This window comes from Hyperoodon ampullatus (genome assembly GCF_949752795.1).
Source record: "Hyperoodon ampullatus genome assembly, chromosome: 2".
Lineage (NCBI taxonomy): Eukaryota > Metazoa > Chordata > Mammalia > Artiodactyla > Ziphiidae > Hyperoodon > Hyperoodon ampullatus.
The window spans coordinates 98352841-98373692 of record NC_136915.1 but is presented as its reverse complement, the minus strand read 5'-3'; the positions used below and the strand labels follow the sequence as shown (position 1 = coordinate 98373692).

At 50.5% G+C, this 20852-nt stretch overlaps 1 protein-coding gene across 1 annotated transcript; it reads right to left on the bottom strand.

Moving 5' to 3' along the window:
- Positions 1–6755: 6755 nt before the first annotated feature.
- Positions 6756–11178, bottom strand: PROK1 (prokineticin 1; the record flags this gene model as incomplete). Its single annotated transcript, XM_079696711.1, has 3 exons — positions 6756–6875; positions 8409–8534; positions 11107–11178. The coding sequence occupies 3 exons, from the start codon at positions 11176–11178 to the stop codon at positions 6756–6758; spliced, it is 318 nt and encodes a 105-aa protein (XP_079552837.1).
- Positions 11179–20852: the final 9674 nt, after the last annotated feature.

The following is a 20852-nucleotide window of genomic DNA, read 5'->3' as shown; positions in this document are numbered from 1 at the left end:
TCTACGTGCTTGTGGGCAGCGCACAGTTAACTTCTCCCACCTGCTGGGGGTTTCAGTCTCTGCAGAAGAGCTCAGAGAACATGGCTCAGGATATTATCTCCAGTCCTTGACTTTGTTTAATGGCTAAACTATTATTATTTTGTCTTGCTTGACTGTTTTCCTTTCTGCATTTTCTCACTTCTCTGATTATATTTATTCTCTGGAACTCAGGGAAGGCCTAGGAGGCTAAAGTTTTTGTACAAACAAGAAGCAGGAGGAGGACATGGGGAGATTTGTCCCGGGAAGGCCCCATAGGATGCTGCTCAGTTACACTATGATTAGTATTGGCATTTTACAGACAGGGAAACTGAAGCAGAGAAGCTTAGTAAATTGCCCACAGTCCCTATCTAATTAGCAGCCTGACCAGGTTTCAAAGTCACACAGTCTTGTGCTGTTAACCACTGTGTCACCCCAGTAGCAGGGTAACTTTGCTGCTAATTCCGTGAGATTCGCCAACAGAGCAAAATGCAAAATGACAAGAAAATGTCAAGCTGCCATTTGACAGATTTGTTTACTTGGTCCTCGGGACTTAGTTCCATGACAGAATCTCACAGTCTCCTCTATGCCTTGTCTCTTGTCAGAAATGTGCCCACGACTTCGTACTCATCAGCGTTTCTCTCTGCTTAGGCCCAGTTAATCCTCCTCACTAATCTTCAGCCCCCAAATAGAGGCCCCTCTGTCCTTACTAGGTCGGGAGCTTTTTCCTGCCCAGGGTGAGGCAAGGCCCTCCGGGGGCTCTGATCCCTTTTAAGAACCACACCTCTGTTTTTCCTCCAAGTTGCACTAATATTTAAATGAAATGAAAGTCCCTATGATCCATGGGCAGCGGAGCCTTCCAAGTAGGGGGCTGAGACAAGAAAGAATCTTCTGGATGGAGGACCTTCTGTGGCCTGGGCCCAGTGGTCCTCCTGAGGCCCACACACTGTTCTCTCAGGCTCATGGCTGGCTGCAGGCTCCCATGGGGCCCTTTCTTTATCTTTGAGTGGAAGTCTTCAGTGGCAACTTGCAGAGGTCGAGAGGGGCCTCAGGGGGCCAAGGGGGAAGCCGAGTCTTTGCCCACCTAAAAGTTGTTCTCCGCAGTGACTCTACGGCTTTGAGCTTCTGAGGCTAGGGATGGCCCCCGACCAGGGTTGGAACAAGGAGTGGGTCATATTTCACCCTTATTCCTACCCAGGATCAGCTGTCCGGAGCCTCTGTCCTCTGGCTGTGCAGCTGCTCCAGCCCGGGCCTCCACCATTCAACCCTGAGGACACCAACAGGACTCAGACACTGCCCTTCCTTCTCCCACGGTGGAGGCTGACCTAGACATGGATGCTTTCTAAGAGCAAGTGCCAACTCGCTGTCTGCAGTGTGTCCTTCGTGTTGATGGATGCGGTGGAGATGGGGGATGCATTTGAGTTGACCTGAAGGATACGTGGAAGTCACCAGACATCAGAGGAAAGCAGAGAATTCCCCACAGAGGGAGCAGCCTGGGCAAAGACACACGTGGCATCCTCCACAAACTGAGACAGTCCTGAGGCTGGGAAGCCTGGTGGGGAGGGTGAGAGAGACAGGGAGAGGGTGACAGGGCTGGACCACAAGGGACTTTTTGCTCCCTGACAAGGCTGGGCTTTCTCCCTTGTTGCTGAGAAACCATTGGGGGAATTTTTCATGGGGAAAGAACCGGGCAAATGCACTGCCTAGAAGGATGACTGGTGGACACACAGGGGTGGATTTTAAGGGGAAACTGGAGGCAGAGAGAATAGGTGGAAGCAGTTGCCCCAGACCACACCAGGCAGGATGAGGGCTCAGACACAGCCACGGCTGCAGGGAGAAGGGGCAGGGTCGAGAGACGTTTAAGAGGTCATAGAAACAGAACTTGGTGGCCAGTTGACAAGGAGCTCAGGAAGAAGGGACAGCAGGAGACAGAAAAGTCTAGACTGCTCTTGAGCTTCAGACTTGATACTAGGGGGCAGTGGAAGCACTAACCATCATGACCAGCAGAGAAAATGAAGATTTGGGGAGAGAGGCAGCTCTTCCTGTGCCGTGCCCTGGTGCACACAGACAGGCCCAAGGGGGCATCCAGTCATCTTCCTCTGACCCCCATCCACCTCCACTTTCTTAATCCTGGAGAAGCTGTGAGAGGAGATGTCTTACAGGAAGATGACAGAGGCTTCCAGGAAAGAAGTCTGTAAGGTGGGACCAGACCCAAAGGGGCAATTAAGCATTTATCCTGCGCTCCTTAGGGTGGAAGCCCTCTTTACAGAGGTGGAAACATTGTCGCTCTAAACCTCTGATTAAATCTAACACTTGGAATATCTGGGGAGTGGTCCCCATCTGCTTTGAGGTTTCATCGTTCTGATGCTTCCGTCTTTCCCACCTCAGCTCTTCTGTGCCATCCCCACTTTAGCCAATAGATGGCACCAGACTCCACCAGTTGGGAAGGAAGGGTTGCAGCAAATAAGGGGAGGTCAGGCTGTCACTAAAGGGACCCACATCTTGAAGGGCTGCCCATTTACTTCACCTAATTCTAACTCTAAGTTCGTCTAGAATATATTCTTATTATGGATATATTATTCTTATAATTTGATTCTTTTTATAACTATGTTTATGAAGAATATATTCCTGAATATAAAGAATTCTCACAAATATACTTTTCTTAGCCTCCCCAGCCTCCCCTGTATTCTCTCCAGTCTTCAGGAAAAAAAACAGGGAACTGGAGCAGAGACCAATTGTCCATTCCTTGAAATTCTGATACAGAAAGTGAGAATCAGTCGTTAGTGTAAAGGGAAGTTTCGACCCATCCATGTGTCTGCAGATCAGCCAGCTCCCTGTGGGGATGGAGAGGGCGCCCCCTCGTGCCTGCAGCCACCCCGCCTCTCCGCTCCCTGCACTGAAGCCTGCAGCGATGCCCCACCCAAGCTGGCTCTGCTTGCAGAGGGTGGCAGGACTGCGAAAGGCCTCACACATAGCATGACCTGGCAGCAGCCAGCGGTTCCTGGAGATCCAAAGGACAGGATGGGCAAACTGGATTCCTGGACGTGGAAAGGAACTCTGTAGCCAGTACCTGAGCCTGAAAGTCAGGTGCAAGGAGACTCACGGACTGGAAGAAGGGGACAAGTCCGCAGAGCAGGAACCAGTATCTGTCAACAGAGCCAAACTGGAGAACACACCCTGTGTGGGGCACAGGCCCAGCCTGGGTGGGTCCTGCAGTAAAGCCTGTCCTGAGTACACCCTGGGCAGAACTGTGACAGGGTCAAGGGCAAGTAAGGGAAGCCAGGAGCCCCTGGACCTCAGAAACCAGTTTTCTCAGAGGCTTCTGAGAAACACAAGGATACAATGTGTTTTCATGTTTTTTTTTTAAACATCTTTATTGGAGTATAATTGCTTTACAATGGTGTGTTAGTTTCTGCTTTATAACAAAGTGAATCAGTTATACATATACATATGTTCCCATATCTCTTCCCTCTTGCGTCTCCCTCCTTCCCACACTCCCTATCCCACCCCTCTAGGTGGTCACAAAGCACAGAGCTGATCTCCCTGTGCCATGCAGCTGCTTCCCACTAGCTATCTATTTTACGTTTGGTAGTGTATATATGTCCATGCCACTCTCTCACTTTGTCACAGCTTACCCTTCCCCCTCCTCATATCCTCAAGTCCATTCTCTAGTAGGTCTGTGTCTTTATTCCCATCTTGCCCCTAGGTTCTTCATGACCATTTTTTCCCCTTAGATTCCATATATATGTGTTAGTATACGGTATTTGTTTTTCTCTTTCTGACTTACTTCACTCTGTATGACAGACTCTAGGTCCATCGACCTCACTACAAATAACAATTTCATTTCTTTTTATGTCTGAGTAATATTCCATTGTATATATGTGCCACATCTTCTTTATCCATTCATCTCTAGATGGACACTTAGGTTGCTTCCATGTCCTGGCTGTTGTAAATAGAGCTGCAATGAATATTTTGGTACATGTCTCGTTTTGAATTATGGTTTTCTCAGGGTATATGCCCAGTAGTGTGATTGCTGGGTTGTATGGTAGTTCTATTTTTAGTTTTTTAAGGAACCTCCATACTGTTCTCCATAGTGGCTATATCAATTTACATTCCCACCAACAGTGCAAGAGGGTTCCCTTTTCTCCACACTCTCTCCAGCATTTACTGTTTGTAGATTTTTTGATGATGGCCATTCTGACCAGTGTGAGATGATATCCCATTGTAGTTTTGATTTGCATTTCTCTAACGATTAGTGATGTTGAGCATTCTTTCATGTGTTTGTTGGCAATCTGTGTATCTTCTTTCGAGAAATGTCTATTTAGGTCTTCTGCCCATTTTTATATTGGGTTGTTTGTTTTTTTGATATTGAGCTGCATGAGCTGCTTGTAAATTTTGGAGATTAATTCTTTGTCAGTTGCTTCATTTGCAAATATTTTCTCCCATTCTGAGGGTTGTCTTTTCGTCTTGCTTATGGTTTCCTTTGCTGTGCAAAAGCTTTTAAGTTTCATTAGGTCCCATTTGTTTATTTTTGTTTTTATTTCCCTTTTTCTAGGAGGTTGGTCAAAAAGGATCTTGCTGTGATTTATGTCATAGAGTGTTCTGCCTATGTTTTCCTCTAAGAGTTTGATTGTGTCTGGCCTTACATTTACGTCTTTAATCCATTTTGAGTTTATTTTTGTGTATGGTGTTAGGGAATGTTCTAATTTTATACTTTTACATGTAACTGTCCAGTTTTCCCAGCACCACTTATTGAAGGGCCGTCTTTTCTCCACTGTATATTCTCGCCTCCTTTATCAAAGATAAGGTGACCATATGTGCGTGGGTTTATCTCTGGGCTTTCTATCCTGTTCCACTGATCTATATTTCTGTTTTTGTGCCAGTACCATACTGTCTTGATTACTGTAGTTTTTTAGTATAGTCTGAAGTCAGGGAGCCTGATTCCTCCAGCTCCATTTTTCTTTCTGAAGATTGCTTTGGATATTTGGGGTCTTTTGTGTTTCCATACAAATTGTGAAATTTTTTGTTCTAGTTCTGTGAAAAATGCCAGTGGTAGTTTGGTAGGGATTGCATTGAATCTGTAGATTGCTTTAGGTAGTAGGGTCATTTTCACAATGTTGATTCTTCCAATCCAAGAACATGGTATATCTCTCCATCTATTTGTATCATCTTTAATTTCTTTCATCAGTGTCTTATAATTTTCTGCACACAGGTCTTTTGTCTCCTTAGGTAGGTTTATTCCTAGATATTTTATTCATGTTTTCATCTTATGTGTTGCATTTTCCTAGACTAGGGATTGAGGTGAGAAAGCGCCATGGGGATAGTTGCCTGGCACTTAAGGGATATTCCCAGCCCCTTGTTCAGATACAGGCTCAGGGCTTCACCAGCCCATCCTTGATATGGACTTTCTCACCCACACACAGTGAACTGAGTGACATCAAGTATTTGACACTAAACAAAAGGGACTAAATTTCAGAAAAGGGAGCTGCCACCATCCTGAGCTCACTAATGGTCTTCCCACCCAGATGCCAGCTCATGGCCCCCTCCTGCATCCAATCCATCTGAACCACACCCTCTCCGCCCAGAGCCCACTGAGCTGCCTCGAGCCCTTCATTAAAAGAGACCCTGAATCCACTTTCTCCAAAAAATTGCCCCAGCTGAGTGGAGGAACTCCAGTCGCATCTCTCTCCTACCTGGACACAGCCCAGTCCTGTCCCCTCCCCACGTCCCCACACCAGTGCAGCAGGAACACCATGGCCACTCGCCCCTTTTTCATGTTTTTATTCGCAACTAGTGGTCAGTGTGCACAGCTTCCGGCATCAGCATGCTGACCTGGGCAAGCCTCGGGCAGGATCCAGATGTGAGGTGCTGAGTGAGGCTGGTGTTTCAGATGAGATAGAGGCCAGTGATATAACGCCCAGACAAACTGCTTTGAACTTCAGGCAGACCTCACTCTCTAGAGAAGATGACTTATCTAGATGCGGGGCACATGCAGCCTGGCTGTGGTCCTGGATGGTAGTTGCCTCCTGTGTCCGAAATCAGTGATCTGCCTGCCCCACCCCCACTCCTGACCCCTCCCCAAGCTGGCCAGAGGCCTCCTCAAGGTCACAAACCTGCTCTTGACCCTTGGAAGGAGCTGTCGAAGGTAACTCCCTCATTGCCACCTAAAATGTCAACAGCTGGTTTAGACTGAACCACCACCGTCTGCGTTTCATGGGGAGGCGGTGGGACTGGGGGCATCACTGGGTAACTGGTAACTTGCGCTACGAGGGGCCTTGGAGGCCTGCAGATCTGGCCCGGGGGGCAGGCCACAGGCTGGCCCCATAGAAGCCGTCTGGAGGCCGACTGACCTCCTGGCTCCCCACGCCTTCCTCGAGCTCACCGACAGGCAGAGGAGCACGTGCAGGACGGGGAGAGGCAGGGCGGGCAGACGGAGACATGAGGAAGGAATATGTTCCTGCTACTTGCAGCCCTTCAGGCAGCGTGAGCAGCGCACACAGGCTACTCCCAGGACCACAGCCACCAGCCTGGACCCTGCAGGTCACCCTATGGCATGTGTCTCGTGGGTGCACCTGTGTGTGCTAGGGAGGAGGGGGGTAGGTAGGCGGTGCGGGGAGTGGGGATGCGACAGCAGTGGGTTGCAGGATTGGGCCACAGGGCAGAAATAAAAGTCCAAGAGAGACCACCCCAGCCTGTGCTCAGGAAGAGGCCCAGTGGGTGTCCGGAGACCAGACAAGCTCCTAAAAGTCGATGTTCTTCAAGTCGGTGGAGCAGCAGTACCTGCCACCCAGGCCCCTGGAGCACAGCAGGCTGGGCAGGCAGGGGCAGGTGTGGTGCTGGCATTTTCTGAAGAAAGGGACCTGGGGAGAGAAGGGAAGAGGGTGGCACCTTCACCAAAGGGAGATGGGCCCCCAGGGCAGGAGCCTCTGGCCAGCCCAGCCCTGGCCAATGTCTCACTGCCATCACCACAGCACAACAAAAACAGTTTTACAGAGGAGGAAACTGAGACACAGAGTGGCTAAGCAACATGCCAAAATCACACAGCCAACTTGTGGAGGAGCCAGGATTTGAATGCAGGCAATCTGGCTGTGACACACTGTGATCAGCCACAGCCCTAAAACCCCACAAGCCTTCCCACTGCCCACCCGGGGCCCCTCGCTGACCCAGCACACGTGATCACTCACAAACTCACACCTACCTCTGTAACTGAATATCACTTATAGCTCACCCATTATACTCTCCACCCTGTGTTGGGTGCAGGGGATGCAGCTACACAGGACGTGGTCCCTGCCGAGTGATTCACACCCAGAGGAGGGTGAAACCACTGAGGTTTCCTCAAAGGGGGTGAATAGGAGAGGTTCAGAGCGTAGGTAGTCAGGCAGCCAGGGCTCCAATCCTAGGTCTGCCACCTCCCAGCTGTGTGGCAACTGGCAAGTTATTTAGCTTCTCTGTGCCTCCATTTATTGTCTGTAAAATGGATTAATAATAGAGGCTACCACATATGGTTGTAAAAGGGTTTACACTATAAACCTAAAGAGGTTTAAACTTGCAAAGAGCACTTAATACGAAGGGTGGCACATAGTAAGCACTCCACATTAGCTTGTATTACCTCTGCTGCCTGCTTTGGGAATAGAGATCTGCGGCTGAACCCCCTGACACACCCCAAGGCCACGAGGACTGTGCTCTGTCCCGTCTGTCTCCCCCCACCTCCTCACTCCCAGGCAAGCCCTGCCAGGGACGACCACAGCCGGAGGATGCTCCTGGGTGCAGGTGTGCTCCCCAGAGGGGCTTGAAGGGTGTCTGGAGCACAGGAAGCCCCAGGAAGGGTGTGCAAGCCCACAGTTGCTGCTGCATCCACCTGACGTTCAGAAGCAAAGGCCTTGTGGCCTTTCTGCGCCCTCTGGGCTGGGAGCTCCTGAGGGAGCAAGGCAGGCGCTGGGCACCTGGGGCACAGAAGGGTGAACCTCCTTAAAGTGTGTGCACCAGGGGCCTGGCCAGCCTCACCCTGCCCCTCCCCCACACCAAGCCCTGGCTGGGAGCTCATTTTACAGTCTTCCTGCGTCGTGATCTTGAGGGAAGGATGCTGTGCAGCAAAGGGCATTCAGGAGCCTCTCAGAACTGGAATTCATCAGATCAGCAACAAACTTCAGACATGTCCGTCTACTCCCCTCGTTGTATGCATGAGCTGACTGACGCCCAGGACCCTTCAGCAAATGAGGGGCTGGGGTCCCAGCCCCCAGGTCTAACAGGCTGTGTGATTGGGACCCCACTGCACCCCAGGCCACCCCCAAATCAAGGAAGCAGTGAGATATTCCTCGACTGGAGACAGAACACTGTGGTCCAGTGCCGGCTCTGGCTCGTGGCCTTGTGCCCTGAGCAGGTGTGAACAGTACCCTGTGGCCGCCGGGGTAGCACTCCTCTCCTTCCCACCTCAGCGGGGTGCACACCCGCAGCCCACGCAGCCACAGGCTGACTGCGCAGCAGGTGCCCACCCCGCACTGGACGTCCCGCTCGCGGGCCTGCGGGGTGGAAGACAAAGGGGTCGTTAGTGCCCATTAGGCCCATCCCAGAGAAACCAGAAGGGAACGCACATCCAAAAGCCCTTGAGAGAGGTGCTGGGAACAGCACCCAGGCCGCGGCCTCCCAGGACACCTAGGGCAATGCTGCCCCCGCGCCTCTCTCGGCAGGATGCTCGGGGCTCAGCTGGGCAGCAGACCTGGATCTGAGGAACCCCCAAGCTCCTCCGAGGTCACTCGGTAGGGAGGCTGTCCTCTTCTGACGTGTCTAGAGCTTCGGAGATGGAGCTTTTCTAGCACCAGGAGATGCTCAGTGGATGCTGGTGGGATTGAATTAATTCAAATCCTTAGACGGGGGAGGGCCCCAATGGCCTGCACCCCAGGGTGTCAGTGCTGAGTTTCTGTGGATGGGGACCCTCCAGCCCTCACCGGCAGCACTCAGGGTTGGTGCCTCCCCTGCCCATGGTGTCCCCCTCAGTCCTCACAAGAAGCCCAGCCTCATCTGAGGGTCCAGCACCCCTTGACAGCTGTTTCCCCTGGGGCTTCTCTGCTGGCCTGCCTGGCCCCCAGAGAGGGATGGACCCCTCTGGGCTGGGCTCCCAGAGCAGGAGCTAAGTGATCTTCTGGAAGGTGCCGTCTGTAAAGCCACACAAGCCCGCTTTAAACAAAAGCCTGGATTGGGGAAGACAGAACTGAACGGCTCCAGACTCACAGGAGGCTACACTGGAGAAGCACCCAGGCTTTCCACTTCCAGAGAAGCTTTGTGGCTTTTCTGAGCTGAAATTGGGAGCGGGGTTTGGGTTGGCTCTTATTCCCCAGCACAAGGCCATGGAGGGCCCTCTGGTTGCCTGGGGGGCAAGGCAGGAACTGTAAGACCCGCAATGTGCTCAGCCCCAGGAGGAAAGTGGGAGATGCCGGGGCTGCTCGTCATGCAGAGGAGGTGCAGGTGGCAGTCACCTCGCCACTCCAGTCTCCAGCCTAGTGAGGGCACTTCTCACACACCAGCTGGTCCCTGAAAGCTCAGGGTTAGGGTCGAGAAGACCCCACCTGACTCTTCCACAAGAGAGGTGGGGCATCACTGCCACCCTCTGGGAAGAGGGAACCCCCAGGCCTGAATTTGGGATGGTCACACTCCTGGCAGCAGGGGAGTGCGGGGATGGTAGAACCCAGCCTCTTCCTGAGGGTCAGACTCAGGGCAGCAGTAAGGCCCAGAGCACAGAGGGAACAGTTCTAACTACCTGTGGTCGGGTCTGTCATGTGTGTCCACTTACCGCAGCTTCCTCTCCTTCTGTGCTTTCCAAAGTGTCAAACTGGAGCCTTTACTAGGAAGATATTTCCTCATCTCTCAGACCTGCCTCCCACACCCCTCCGCTCCCCCATCCCGGGCCAGACTCAGAGTCAACCCGCTGCACCCATCCCTCTCGGCGGGGTAACCACGGCTTCTATCCTCTGCTCTTACCCTCCTGATCTTCAAGCTACAGAATAGGAAGACAGCCTTTGGTGGTTTACATTCATTAGGTATAATTCTGCCCTGACGGTTGTATTTATGCTCTGGGTCTACAAAGCATTGGCTTGCCTTTGATACTTGTTCTTCTTTGAAACTCAGTCTTTTTCCTCTAAAAGGGAGAAGAAAGAAATTTCCCTTTCTGTGAACATTAAAATTAATCCAATTCCAGGAATGGTTTGGCCTTTCTCTACATTTCCATTCTCTGTGTAAAAAGTTAGAGGAAGTTGAAACAAAAGTGAATGTCCCTCTTTTTTTTTTTTCTAGTGGCTTTTATCTGGAAAACTCTCAGGTAAGCCATTACTTTCTGTTTTGATAAGAATTGTCCCACCACCGTCACACAACGTGTGCCCATGTGAGGGTAGGTCCAGGTGAAGCCAAACTTCTGAGAGAGAACCACAGTTGGGGTGTCTCGAATACTACGATGTGCCCACCCGGGTGTGCCCACCGTGGGACCGGATTTCTACTTGTTATCCGACACTTGCTTCTGGGTCACTCAGCCAGATGTTGGCGTCGCCCTTATTCTTATCCGACCTGGGCACCGAGTGAAAACACATAAACCATAAGGGAAAGAAAGAGTTTCAGGACAGGCTTTCTTTAAGAGTAGAGAAAGCAGAGATCAAACGTACCCAATAGAAGCTAAATAAGGTCACCGCCTTTAAGTCAACTTGCTATGTAAATTACACTTGACATGTGGTCTAGACCATATATGAAAACCAAAGTTTACACAAAAGGTAGATTAGGGGGTGCTAATCCACTTTCTAAAACAGTTCATTATTACACAATAGGAATCTTCTTTTGACCAAAGTTCCAAACTTCAGAATTTGCAATGCTCTCCTAATGCTTTGAGAGCAGAATTTGATTTACACACAGTTTCTCAAAAGCAGAGCCCCTTTAGCAGAGTGAGGTCTAACTAACGTGAAAATTCTGTGAAATGCCTCTCGGAAGTGCTGTCTGGTGGCTGGTTCCCCATGCCCTTGGTTTGCCTCCTGTTCGGTTCCTGGCTTCCAACCCATGCAGACCCTGACGTCCTCCCAAAACCCAGGGAGTAGAGAATATTGGACGACTTACCCCTGTGATCACGGCACAGTCAGACACAGTCACGAGGAGGAGCATGACTGAGACTCGCGTGGTACCTCTCATGGTCACTTTGGGGTGATGGCAAACACTGCCGGCTCCGCTCAGCCTCAAGCCCGCCAGCTGGGAAGGCCAGGCTCTCCCCAGAGATTTATACCGTCCGATCCAGGCTGCCCGTGGATGTCTGTCTCCTCTATTCTCTCCCTCATCACACTGTTATTCAGATGATCTCAGAGATGGAGATGAGACCTGAATCCCTAAGGACATCAAATCACCATCAAAACCAATAAATGAACCATCGGCGGCAGTGACAGTGGCTCTGACTCTCAGGACGCAGAGATCCAGTCGGCTCCATGCATCGCACCCCACAGTACTCTCTGCCTCTGGGACATCCTTCTATTCTGCTTGGGACGGGGTGGGGAGGGCCTTGGCAATAAATCAAGGGATTTACAGCATAGCCATTTACCCTTCCCTGCGCCAAACCATGTGACAGACGCTCAGGATCATCGGTTCCCTCACACGCAAACCAACAAGAATAATCTGGGCACTTAACTATCTGCTCAGCACGAGCTGGGGGCTGAGAGGACACAGTGGGAAGGCAGTGTCCCTGGTCCCCTAGAAGGTTAAAATTCCAGTGGGGAGACATTAGACAGTGAGAAACCAAGGTCAGGCTTGTGGGGTTGATGTTCCTGAAAAACTCACAAGGAATCGCCCTCTAAGAGGCTCAGGAACCAGAGGGCAGAAGATGAGCCGGGCCACAGGTCCCTGTGGAAAAGTGTGCTTGGGCTGGGCTGCAGCTGAAAGGTACCAGGAACCACGCGCCTTCCTGTTTTATGTGTTGAGCATGAGAGTGGCCGTATCCAGGGGCGAACAAACACTGTGGATGCAGACGCCAGACCTGGGGAAGGTGACTCTGGGCACGGCCCCTCCTGCTGTGTGGGGAAGTGCCTAGCCCAGATCTCCCCATGCCAGCCGACCCAGAGAGCTCCCAGGACCCTTTATCAGACAATCCCCGCTTCTCTCCACAGTGATAAAAGCCATTGGCACCCAAGGTACATCCCCCAATATGCTAATAGGTGTTATGCACAGAAATACATAAACATAAGATTTCCACAGTTGAAGCTCTGGGAAACACTGATTACACAGTTCAACTAGCTTTTTTACTGAAGGATTTTTCAGAGCCTTTCATATGCTAACAAGCATTTGATAAACCAAGCAGAGAAATGCAACTTGTAGTTATTTCCTAAACAGATTCATCCACCAAACGCTTTTTTCTTGGAGTGTCTCAGGGGAATAGGGCTCCCACATAGACACGCTGACAGGCATTTATGAGTGCTAAGAGAGAGGACCCAGCACAGCAGCTCAGATAAGACCGCAAAGACAGACTGGGGCATTGACTTCTTATCCCAGGGTCATTAATTTTATGACCCTGAGAATAGTGAGAATCTCTCTAAGCCTCAGTTTTCTCATCTATAACATGGAGTTAAGAGTAGCACTTACAGGGCTTCCCTGGTGGCGCGGTCGTTGAGAGTCCGCCTGCCGATGCAGGGGACACGGGTTCGTGCCCCGGTCCGGGAAGATCCCACATGCCGCGGAGTGGCTAGGCCTGTGAGCCATAGCCCCTGAGCCTGCGTGTCCGGAGCCTGTGCTCCGCAACGGGAGAGACCACAGCAGTGAGAGGCCCGCGTACCGCAGGAAAAAAAAAAAAAAAAAAAAAAAGAGTAGCACTTACATCATGGGGTTTTGTGAGTATTCGTCCATTATTTATTCGTTGACTATATATTTCTTCACAACTACTATATTGAAGGCACCATTCTTGGTGCTGGAAATAGAGCAGTGAACAAAACAAGGTCCCTGCCCTCATGTGGGGGAGACAGGCAATAGACAAAAAAACAAATAGATTTGTAATAACGTGGCTAGGTTTGTGGAGTGCTATTAAAAAGGAAGGCAGGCTTTGTTATATAGCAGAAACTAACACAACATTGTAAAGCAATTATACTCCAATAAAGATGTTAAAAAAAAAAAGAAAGGAAGGCAGGGAAGACGACAGAGCATGACATGGGTGGTACTTTAGATGGGGTGAGGGTCTCTCCAAAAAGACACTTGAGAAGCCTGATGAAGTGAAGGAGTGAGCTGGGCAGAGCCTGGGGGGAAGAAGTGGTGCAAAGGCCCTGTGGCAGGCCCTTCTTGGCCAGTTCTGGGAGCAGTACGGAGCGTGGTGAACAGGGGAAGGGAGAGGAGGGGATGCTGTTGAAGCAGGAGCCAGGGGTCATGCCATACCAGCCTTGTAGGACATGGTAGGGGCCTGACAGCAAGTGTGACGGGTGCCCTTGGAGTGTCTGGAGCAGAGGAGGGTCAGGAAGTGATTTACACTTTGAAGGATCTCTCTGGCTGCTTTTGGAGAATTAAGCGAGATGATGCTTGTGAAGTTCTCAGCACAACGCTTGGCACACAGCAGCATTTGCAACTATTGGCAATTTCTATTGTAAAAAGATGGGCCTGTCTGCCTTCATATGAAATTTTCCTGCAAGGTGAGAATCAAAATGACAGGTGTCTACAGCCCATCCGTACACCGTGGCACTGAGCCAGGCACACGACAGGAGAATCAAGACACCACCACCTGCCAACAACTTACCGAGGGAGAAGGCGGCATGGTGCCGGGCTCTGGGAGGGGGCACAGAGGCAGCCCTGCACGCTCGGGACGCCCCGCACAGACTGCCCGCCTCACACAGGTCACATCCCAAGAGACAACATTAGATGACAGCGATTCTCAGGCTAGCGCCCCTATTCCGCCCTCACCTCCCATTCTTACCCCTCCCTCGCTCCCCACAACCCCCCAAACTAATTATCCCACACAATGGCGTGAAGAATGGTAGCGAGAAATACCGCTGCAAACAGGACCAATAACATTGATTGAAAGCACTTTATTTCTCTCGAATACTGGTGCTTGAGGAAAAGCCAGTTTAATTAGAGGAAGGCGAGGGATAGGCAGTGACTTGGTGGAAATCCCAGAGGAGACTCCGGGGCACTTTGGAGTTTTGGGCCCAATAACTCATGTAAGCAGACGTTCACAGAGAGCCTTCCACAAGTCAGGGCCAGGAGCTCACGGCCGTCGGGTCTAATTTCCCTCCGGAACTGAGAGCTCTCCTGTCCTGTGCCAGGTGGATTTCAACAGTATCCTTGACACGTGTTAGCCAGATGAGGGTTACTTTTTGGCTGACAAGTGTACTGCAGAAAAGGAGAGTGGGAAGGAGAGAAGGACCCTGAACTAAGGGGCAGGAACCGGAGACCGCAGCAGGAGGTCAGAGGTGAAGACAGTGGTGAAAGCGGGGAAATGGTGACAAGTGTTGACGCTGTACTTGCCTCCCTTGAGGGAGAAGAAAGCTGGGGAGAAGATGTGCTGGGCAAACCTTTCCCACCTCCTCCATGGCCAGAGGGAGTGAGGCGGGTGGGCGTTTGTAGGAGAGGGCTGCCTCGTGTCTGGGCTGGGCCCATGCTTCTCTGCATTAGTGCTGTGGTGCCGGTGTCACCATTTTGCGGGACTGTTTATACAGCTGTGTGTGTGTGTGTGTGTGTGTGTGTGTGTGTGCGTGTGTGGTGAGCAAGGACCACTCACTCACTTGGGCATAGGAAAAGCCTATGGCGTAGGAAAGCCCTGGGACAGAGGTGCAGGCCCAGGTAGCCCTGACTTGGCACAGTCCCTGAGGTCACTCACCCTCCTACATGGGATAAGTTTGGCTCCTAGAGGGTCCAAGGCCCTTTCCAGCTCTACCATGAGGCCATGGCCCTGCAAACTAGAAAGCGAGTACATGTCTGGGGGCCATACTGCTCCTGCCTGAAAGTGACACGTGTGATCACTTTATCAGTGGCTTGTTAATGATTAAATGATTAAATTAATTAATGATTAATTTAGATTAATCATTAAATAAGAGCTGACTCTGACTCACTGAAGAAAGAAATAAGCAATCAGGGACTTCACTGGTGGTCCAGGGGTTAGGACTCCGCGCTTCCACGGCAGGGGGCACGGGTTCAATCCCTGGTTGGGGAACTAGGATCCCGCAAGCCACGCAGTGTGGCCAAAAAAAGAAATAAGCAATCAAACAATGGAAACTGGAGCATCCAGGCCAGAAGTTCTTAACCTGCGGTCACAGCTCCCCAAGCAGTTGATGAACAGAATTCAGAGGATCCATGAACTTGGGTAGAAAAAATAATTGCAGCCTATTATCACTAACTGTTAACTGAATTGTAACGCTTTCTTCTCTTCTAACCGTAGGCCACAAACACAGAAGTATTAATAGTACCTGTGTTCTTGTCACCAAGAGAAATCACAGATCTTTTAATACCATATGGCTATTGTTGCACATAGCTCAAAATATTTCTACTCGTCACTACATTGAAATCATGGTAGTTGTTAGTCTAGACTGTGTTATTTGATATGCTAATAAGGAAACACATATATTACCACATCACAAATTTGTTTTTAATGTAAATATTTATAACTGTTTCAATATAATTCTTTCTAATCCTACATATTTTATTTTATACATTTTTTTTTTTTTTTTTGCGGTACGCAGGCCTCTCACCGCTGTGGCCTCTCCCGTTGCGGAGCACAGGCTCCAGATGCGCAGGCTCAGCGGCCATGGCTCACGGGCCCAGCCACTCCGCGGTATGTGGGATCTTCCTGGACCGGAGCACGAAACCGTGTCCCCTGCATCGGCAGGCGGACTCTCAACCACTGCGCCACCAGGGAAGCCCCCTATTTTATACATTTTAAAACACTATTCTAAGTGGGAGTCATGGGCTTCCAAGGTGCCCATAGTACAAAAATACCTAAAAACTCCTGAAGCAGAGTGAGGAGACTTAAAGAAGAGACTAGGTTTAGTGAGGTACAGGGTCATAAGTTCAGGCTAGCCAAACTTAGCTAGAACCTTAGGCTGGACACATTCAGGGAAAAAGTTGTCAAAAAGAAGCTGAAGCAGCCAATTAGAGCAGGCAGAGTGCAGTGCCTGGGGTCACACAGAACAACAGGACTAATGCTCTTAGTGGCTGTTCCCACAAGAAGGGGTCACAAGGTGAACTGGCTCCTGATCTGGATCCAGGTAGATTCCATCCTAGGCCCCTGAGTCTCCCTAACCCACAGACAACTTGTACCCCATCTACCTCATCTTAAGAACTCGCTGGATTTTTAAAAACCAAGGACCAGGTTCCCATCAGTCCTTGAATCTTGAGTCCCCACCAAGTTACTTCCATCCCAACTGTCTAACTGAGGCGCCAATGACTGATCACGAGACCTCTTTATTCTACAACTGGAAGACGTAGTTAAATGGAAGACATGATTACAATGTATCAGAGACTATCAAGTACCTAAGAAGAAACACCCCACAACCTGGACCCGTCACCCGTGGTCACCCTGACACCGTCCACGTCACAAGCTCTCGCTCACAGCTGCTGCCCTTGAACTTACCCTTGAACGCGGCCCTGCTCTCTCCTTCAGCTTGCACCTTGTTCCTCTCCTTCCCCACACAGCGAGCTTCTAGGTAGATAGACCACCTTCCTCTCCTCCTTTCCCCTCCTCAGCCCTCTCCAGCCTCACTTCTCTTCCCACCCCACCAGTGAAATCACTTCCTCTAAGCTGCCCTTGTCCCCTAAATGCCAAATACACAGCAGAAATTAACACCATATTGTTAAGTCAACTATATTTCAATAACATTTTTTAATTAAAAGATATAAAACAGGGAATTCCCTGGTGATCCAGTGGTTAAGACTCCATGTTCACTGCTGAGGGCCCAGGTTCAGTCTCTGGTTGGGGATCTAAGATCCCACAAGCCATGAGGTGTGGCCAAAATAAATTAATTAATTCAATAAAATATTTTTTAAAAAAATAAATAGGGACTTCGCCAGCGGTCCAGCAGTTAAGACTCTGCACTCCCAATCCAGGGGGTGCGGGTTTGATCCTTGGTCAGGGAACTAAGATCCTGCATGCCACACAGCCAAAAATAAATAAATAAATAAAAAGATAAAAAATAAAATTAAAATAATAAAAAATAAAAAGCAAAAAAAAAGCCAAATACAAAGCACCATTTTCAATCCACATCTGGCACACTTGCAGGTGTTGACACAGACACCTACTCTTTCTTTAAATCCTTCTCTTACTTTTCATGACATCTTTTTCTCCAGGTCCCCCCACCCTTCTCAATCTCCTCCAGAGGTGCCCTGGGGCTGCACTCCCACTAGCCCCCTGTCCCTCCACCCGCACCCAAGGGAGCTTCACAGCCACCTACGTGTTGATGACCCCCGACTTTTCTCCATCCCGGCCACCCCAGCTCCTGCCTGTCTAACCAGCAGCCTATTGGATGTCACAGGCTGATACCCAGACACCTCACTTTCACATGCCCCTGCCCTCCGGCATCCTTTATCACTCTCACGCCTAAACCCACTCATATTGCTCAGGGTTCTTAGTTGCAAATAACAGAATCAGTCCATCTGGCTTAAGCAAAAGGGAATTTAATAAAGATTAGTAAGTAGTTCACTGAATGGCTTGGGGTCTGGAGAAACAGGATGGAGCTTCACATCCAGGAACAGTGCCCAGAACCACAGAATCGGCTAACAAGGAAAGCGTCTCCCCTGGGGCAGATCTGCTGACATCCAGGCCCCACGCAGAGCCACTTTCTTCCTGCTGCTTCATTCCTACAGGAGGGAAGGCACGCGTGGGCTGGTTATAGGACGCAGGTCCCACACGTGCCCCTCTGCAAGGACCCCGGGAAGTAATCAACTCATAACTGAACACAAGGAAGATGTTCAAAGCTCTTGGGCAGCTACAAAGCATGGGTGCCCGCCGCCCCATCCTTCCTGCTGTGTTCCCTTCTCCAATAGTGACACCGCAACACACTCAGTGGCCCAACCTAGGAGTTCCCTAGATTCCTGAATTTCCCTGCTTTCATCAGTCATGTCATCCTGCCACTCAGCCCTCCCCTGGACCTCAGACTCTACCACCATTTCCATCTTCACCACCAGCGTCTCCTAACATCTTCCTGACTGGCCCCCTCCTTCCAGGCTTACCCATCTTCCATACAGCCCAGAGATCTGGTCTTCATTCTCGGAGATTCAAAGTTCTCCAAGGAGTCCTCACCAACCTCAGGATCAAGCCCAAACTCCTCGGGTCGGCAGCCAAGGGTATGAATGGTCCAGCCCTGCTCCGCCTCCAGCTTCATCTCCATCACCCCCACCCTCACACATTCCCCTTTCCAGCAACACAAAACCGCTCACAGCTCCTCCCTGGGCCAATCTGCTTGGTTCCTCCATACCTTCCACATGCTGGTCTCCTTCCTTCTTGTCTAGGTGCATAAGCCCTAGGTTTCCATCCCAGTCCAGCCACTAACTGATGGGTATAAACTTGCACAAGTTATCACACCTCTCTGAACCTCAGTCTCCTCTTCTGAAAAATGAGAATGATACCCTCCTCCCAGGTGGTCCCAGTGGTTGGGAAAAGTACATGATATAACCGGGCAGAGTGCTTAGACACTATTGCAGGTTGAAAGGTGGCCCCCAAAAGACATGACCCCATCCCACTCCAACCTGTGAATGTGACCTTATTTGGAAAAAGGGGTTTTGCAAATGTAATTAAGTAAAGGATCTTGACATGAGATCATCCTGGGTCACCCAGTGAGTCCTAAGTCCAATGTCAAGTGTCCTTATTAGGGAGAAAAGAGGAGAAGGCCACGTGAAGATGGAGTTATGCTATCACAAGCCAAGGAATGCTAGGAGCTACCAGCAGCTAGAAGAGACAAGGAAAGATTCTCCCCCAGAGCCTAGGAGGGCAAATGGCCCTGCCAACACCTTGATTTCAGACTTCTGGCCTCCAGAACTGTGAGAGAATACATTCCTGTTGTTTTAAGCCATCAGGTTTGGGGCAACTTGTTAGGCAGCCGTAGGAAACTAGCACAGACACTCACGTAAAGGCTATCCATCTTTTCCTGTTCCTCATCTCTTCCAGCGGGGGTCCCATCAGGGATGCTCCTGGAATGGAGACCCACATGACCAGGTTCTGGCCACCCGACAACACATCAAAACACCCCATTTCCTCTACAAGAAATCGCCACAGAGATGGCCTCTCTGAAGAGCAAGTTTGAACAGAGACATTGCTCTGCCCTCACCTCAGGAAGCGAACAGGCTTCTCAGATGGTCCAGAGCAAGTGAACCCAGGGGACCAGAAATAAACAGATAGTCCACCAGCTTCACCACTCAGGGGCCGGGCAGGATGACTAGTTCTCATTTATCTTGGATTCTTGAAGACGCCCCAGGAATTTACAGCTTATGTTTGTTTATTTCTTTTTCTTTTTTTAAAATTTATTTATCTTATTTATTTACTTTTGGCTGGGTTGGGTCTTCATTGCTGCATGCGGGCTTTCTCCAGTTACAGTGAGCAGGGGCTACTCTTCGTTGCAGTGTGCGGCCCTCTCATTGCGGTGACTTCTCTTGTTGTGGAGCACGGGCTCCAGGCTCACAGGCTTCAGTAGTTGCGGCATGTGGGCTTCAGTAGTTGTGGCTCGCGGGCTCCAGAGCACAGGCTCAGTAGTTGTGGCGCACAGGCTTAACTGCTCCATGGCATGTGGGATCTTCCCGGACCAGGGCTCGAACCCGTGTCCCCCTGCATTGGCAGGCAGACTCCTAACCACTGTGCCACCAGGGAAGCCCCTGTTTGTTTATTTCTTAACCTCTTCTAAGAAAAAGGAACACTTTTTTTCTCATGGAAATCTGAGGGCATCTGATTATTTTGACTAAAATCCTCCATCACGATTCCTCAAGGTCTACATAGGAGTTTAAAGTCCCAGGCATTGTAAGGACACTGGTGTCACTGCCCAGAGTTATGATAGGCCCGGGCTGGCTGACGGCGTCCGGGAGAAGCCAGCTATGGGAAGGAGTGGCCTTTCGTTCCACTCTCACCAGCATCCACTGTAGGTACCACTTGGCATTTTCACTCTCAAGTCTGAGTCCCAAGGCAACTTAATATCTCCCTACCTCCTCACTCCACAGAGAAGGAGCTCAGCTCAGAAGGGTTATGGAATCTCCTGAAGCCACATCGCAAGACAGCAGCAGAGCCCAAACTCTCCATCCAGCTATGACAGAGGAAGAAGAGAAGGAGGTGTAGAATGAAGAAGCCTAGTTTTGGATCCTGGCTCCGCCACTTACATTAGCCAGGATTCCCTCACTCCTCCCCTCCCGTGTTTTTGAGATGCCCGAAGGGAGAGGGCATGCTAACACACTTGCCAACTGTGATGTCTTTCCCGGAAGTGGGACATCGGTCCTCAGCCCAGAGGGAGCCCCCATCATCTAGGTCTAAAGTCGAAAACGACAGTAACATGACCATCTTCTCAGGTCTTGGGGTTGGGACTCCTGTTAAAGAAAATCCGCGTTGATTTGGCAGAAGCCTGGAAAGGAGGCAGCCAGGCCCGCCCATCATAAGCAGTGCTTGTACAGCCTCAGTGCCTGGCCAGCATCAGACCCAGGATACGGGCTCACTTGGGAACTGCCAGGCTGGCAGATCAGCCAGTAAGGACTGAAGAAGGGACACAGAGGAGATCAATGAACTCCACTGCCTTCTCCCAGCCCCACCGCATTATCCCATCCCACGGCTCCTCCCCTCTCCCGCTCTGGGGCTCTCCCACCCACCCGCAAAGCCAGGCTTATTGCTGTCCAGCCCAGCCCTTTCCCTGCTCCATGGAGGTTCGTATTCGAGGGAC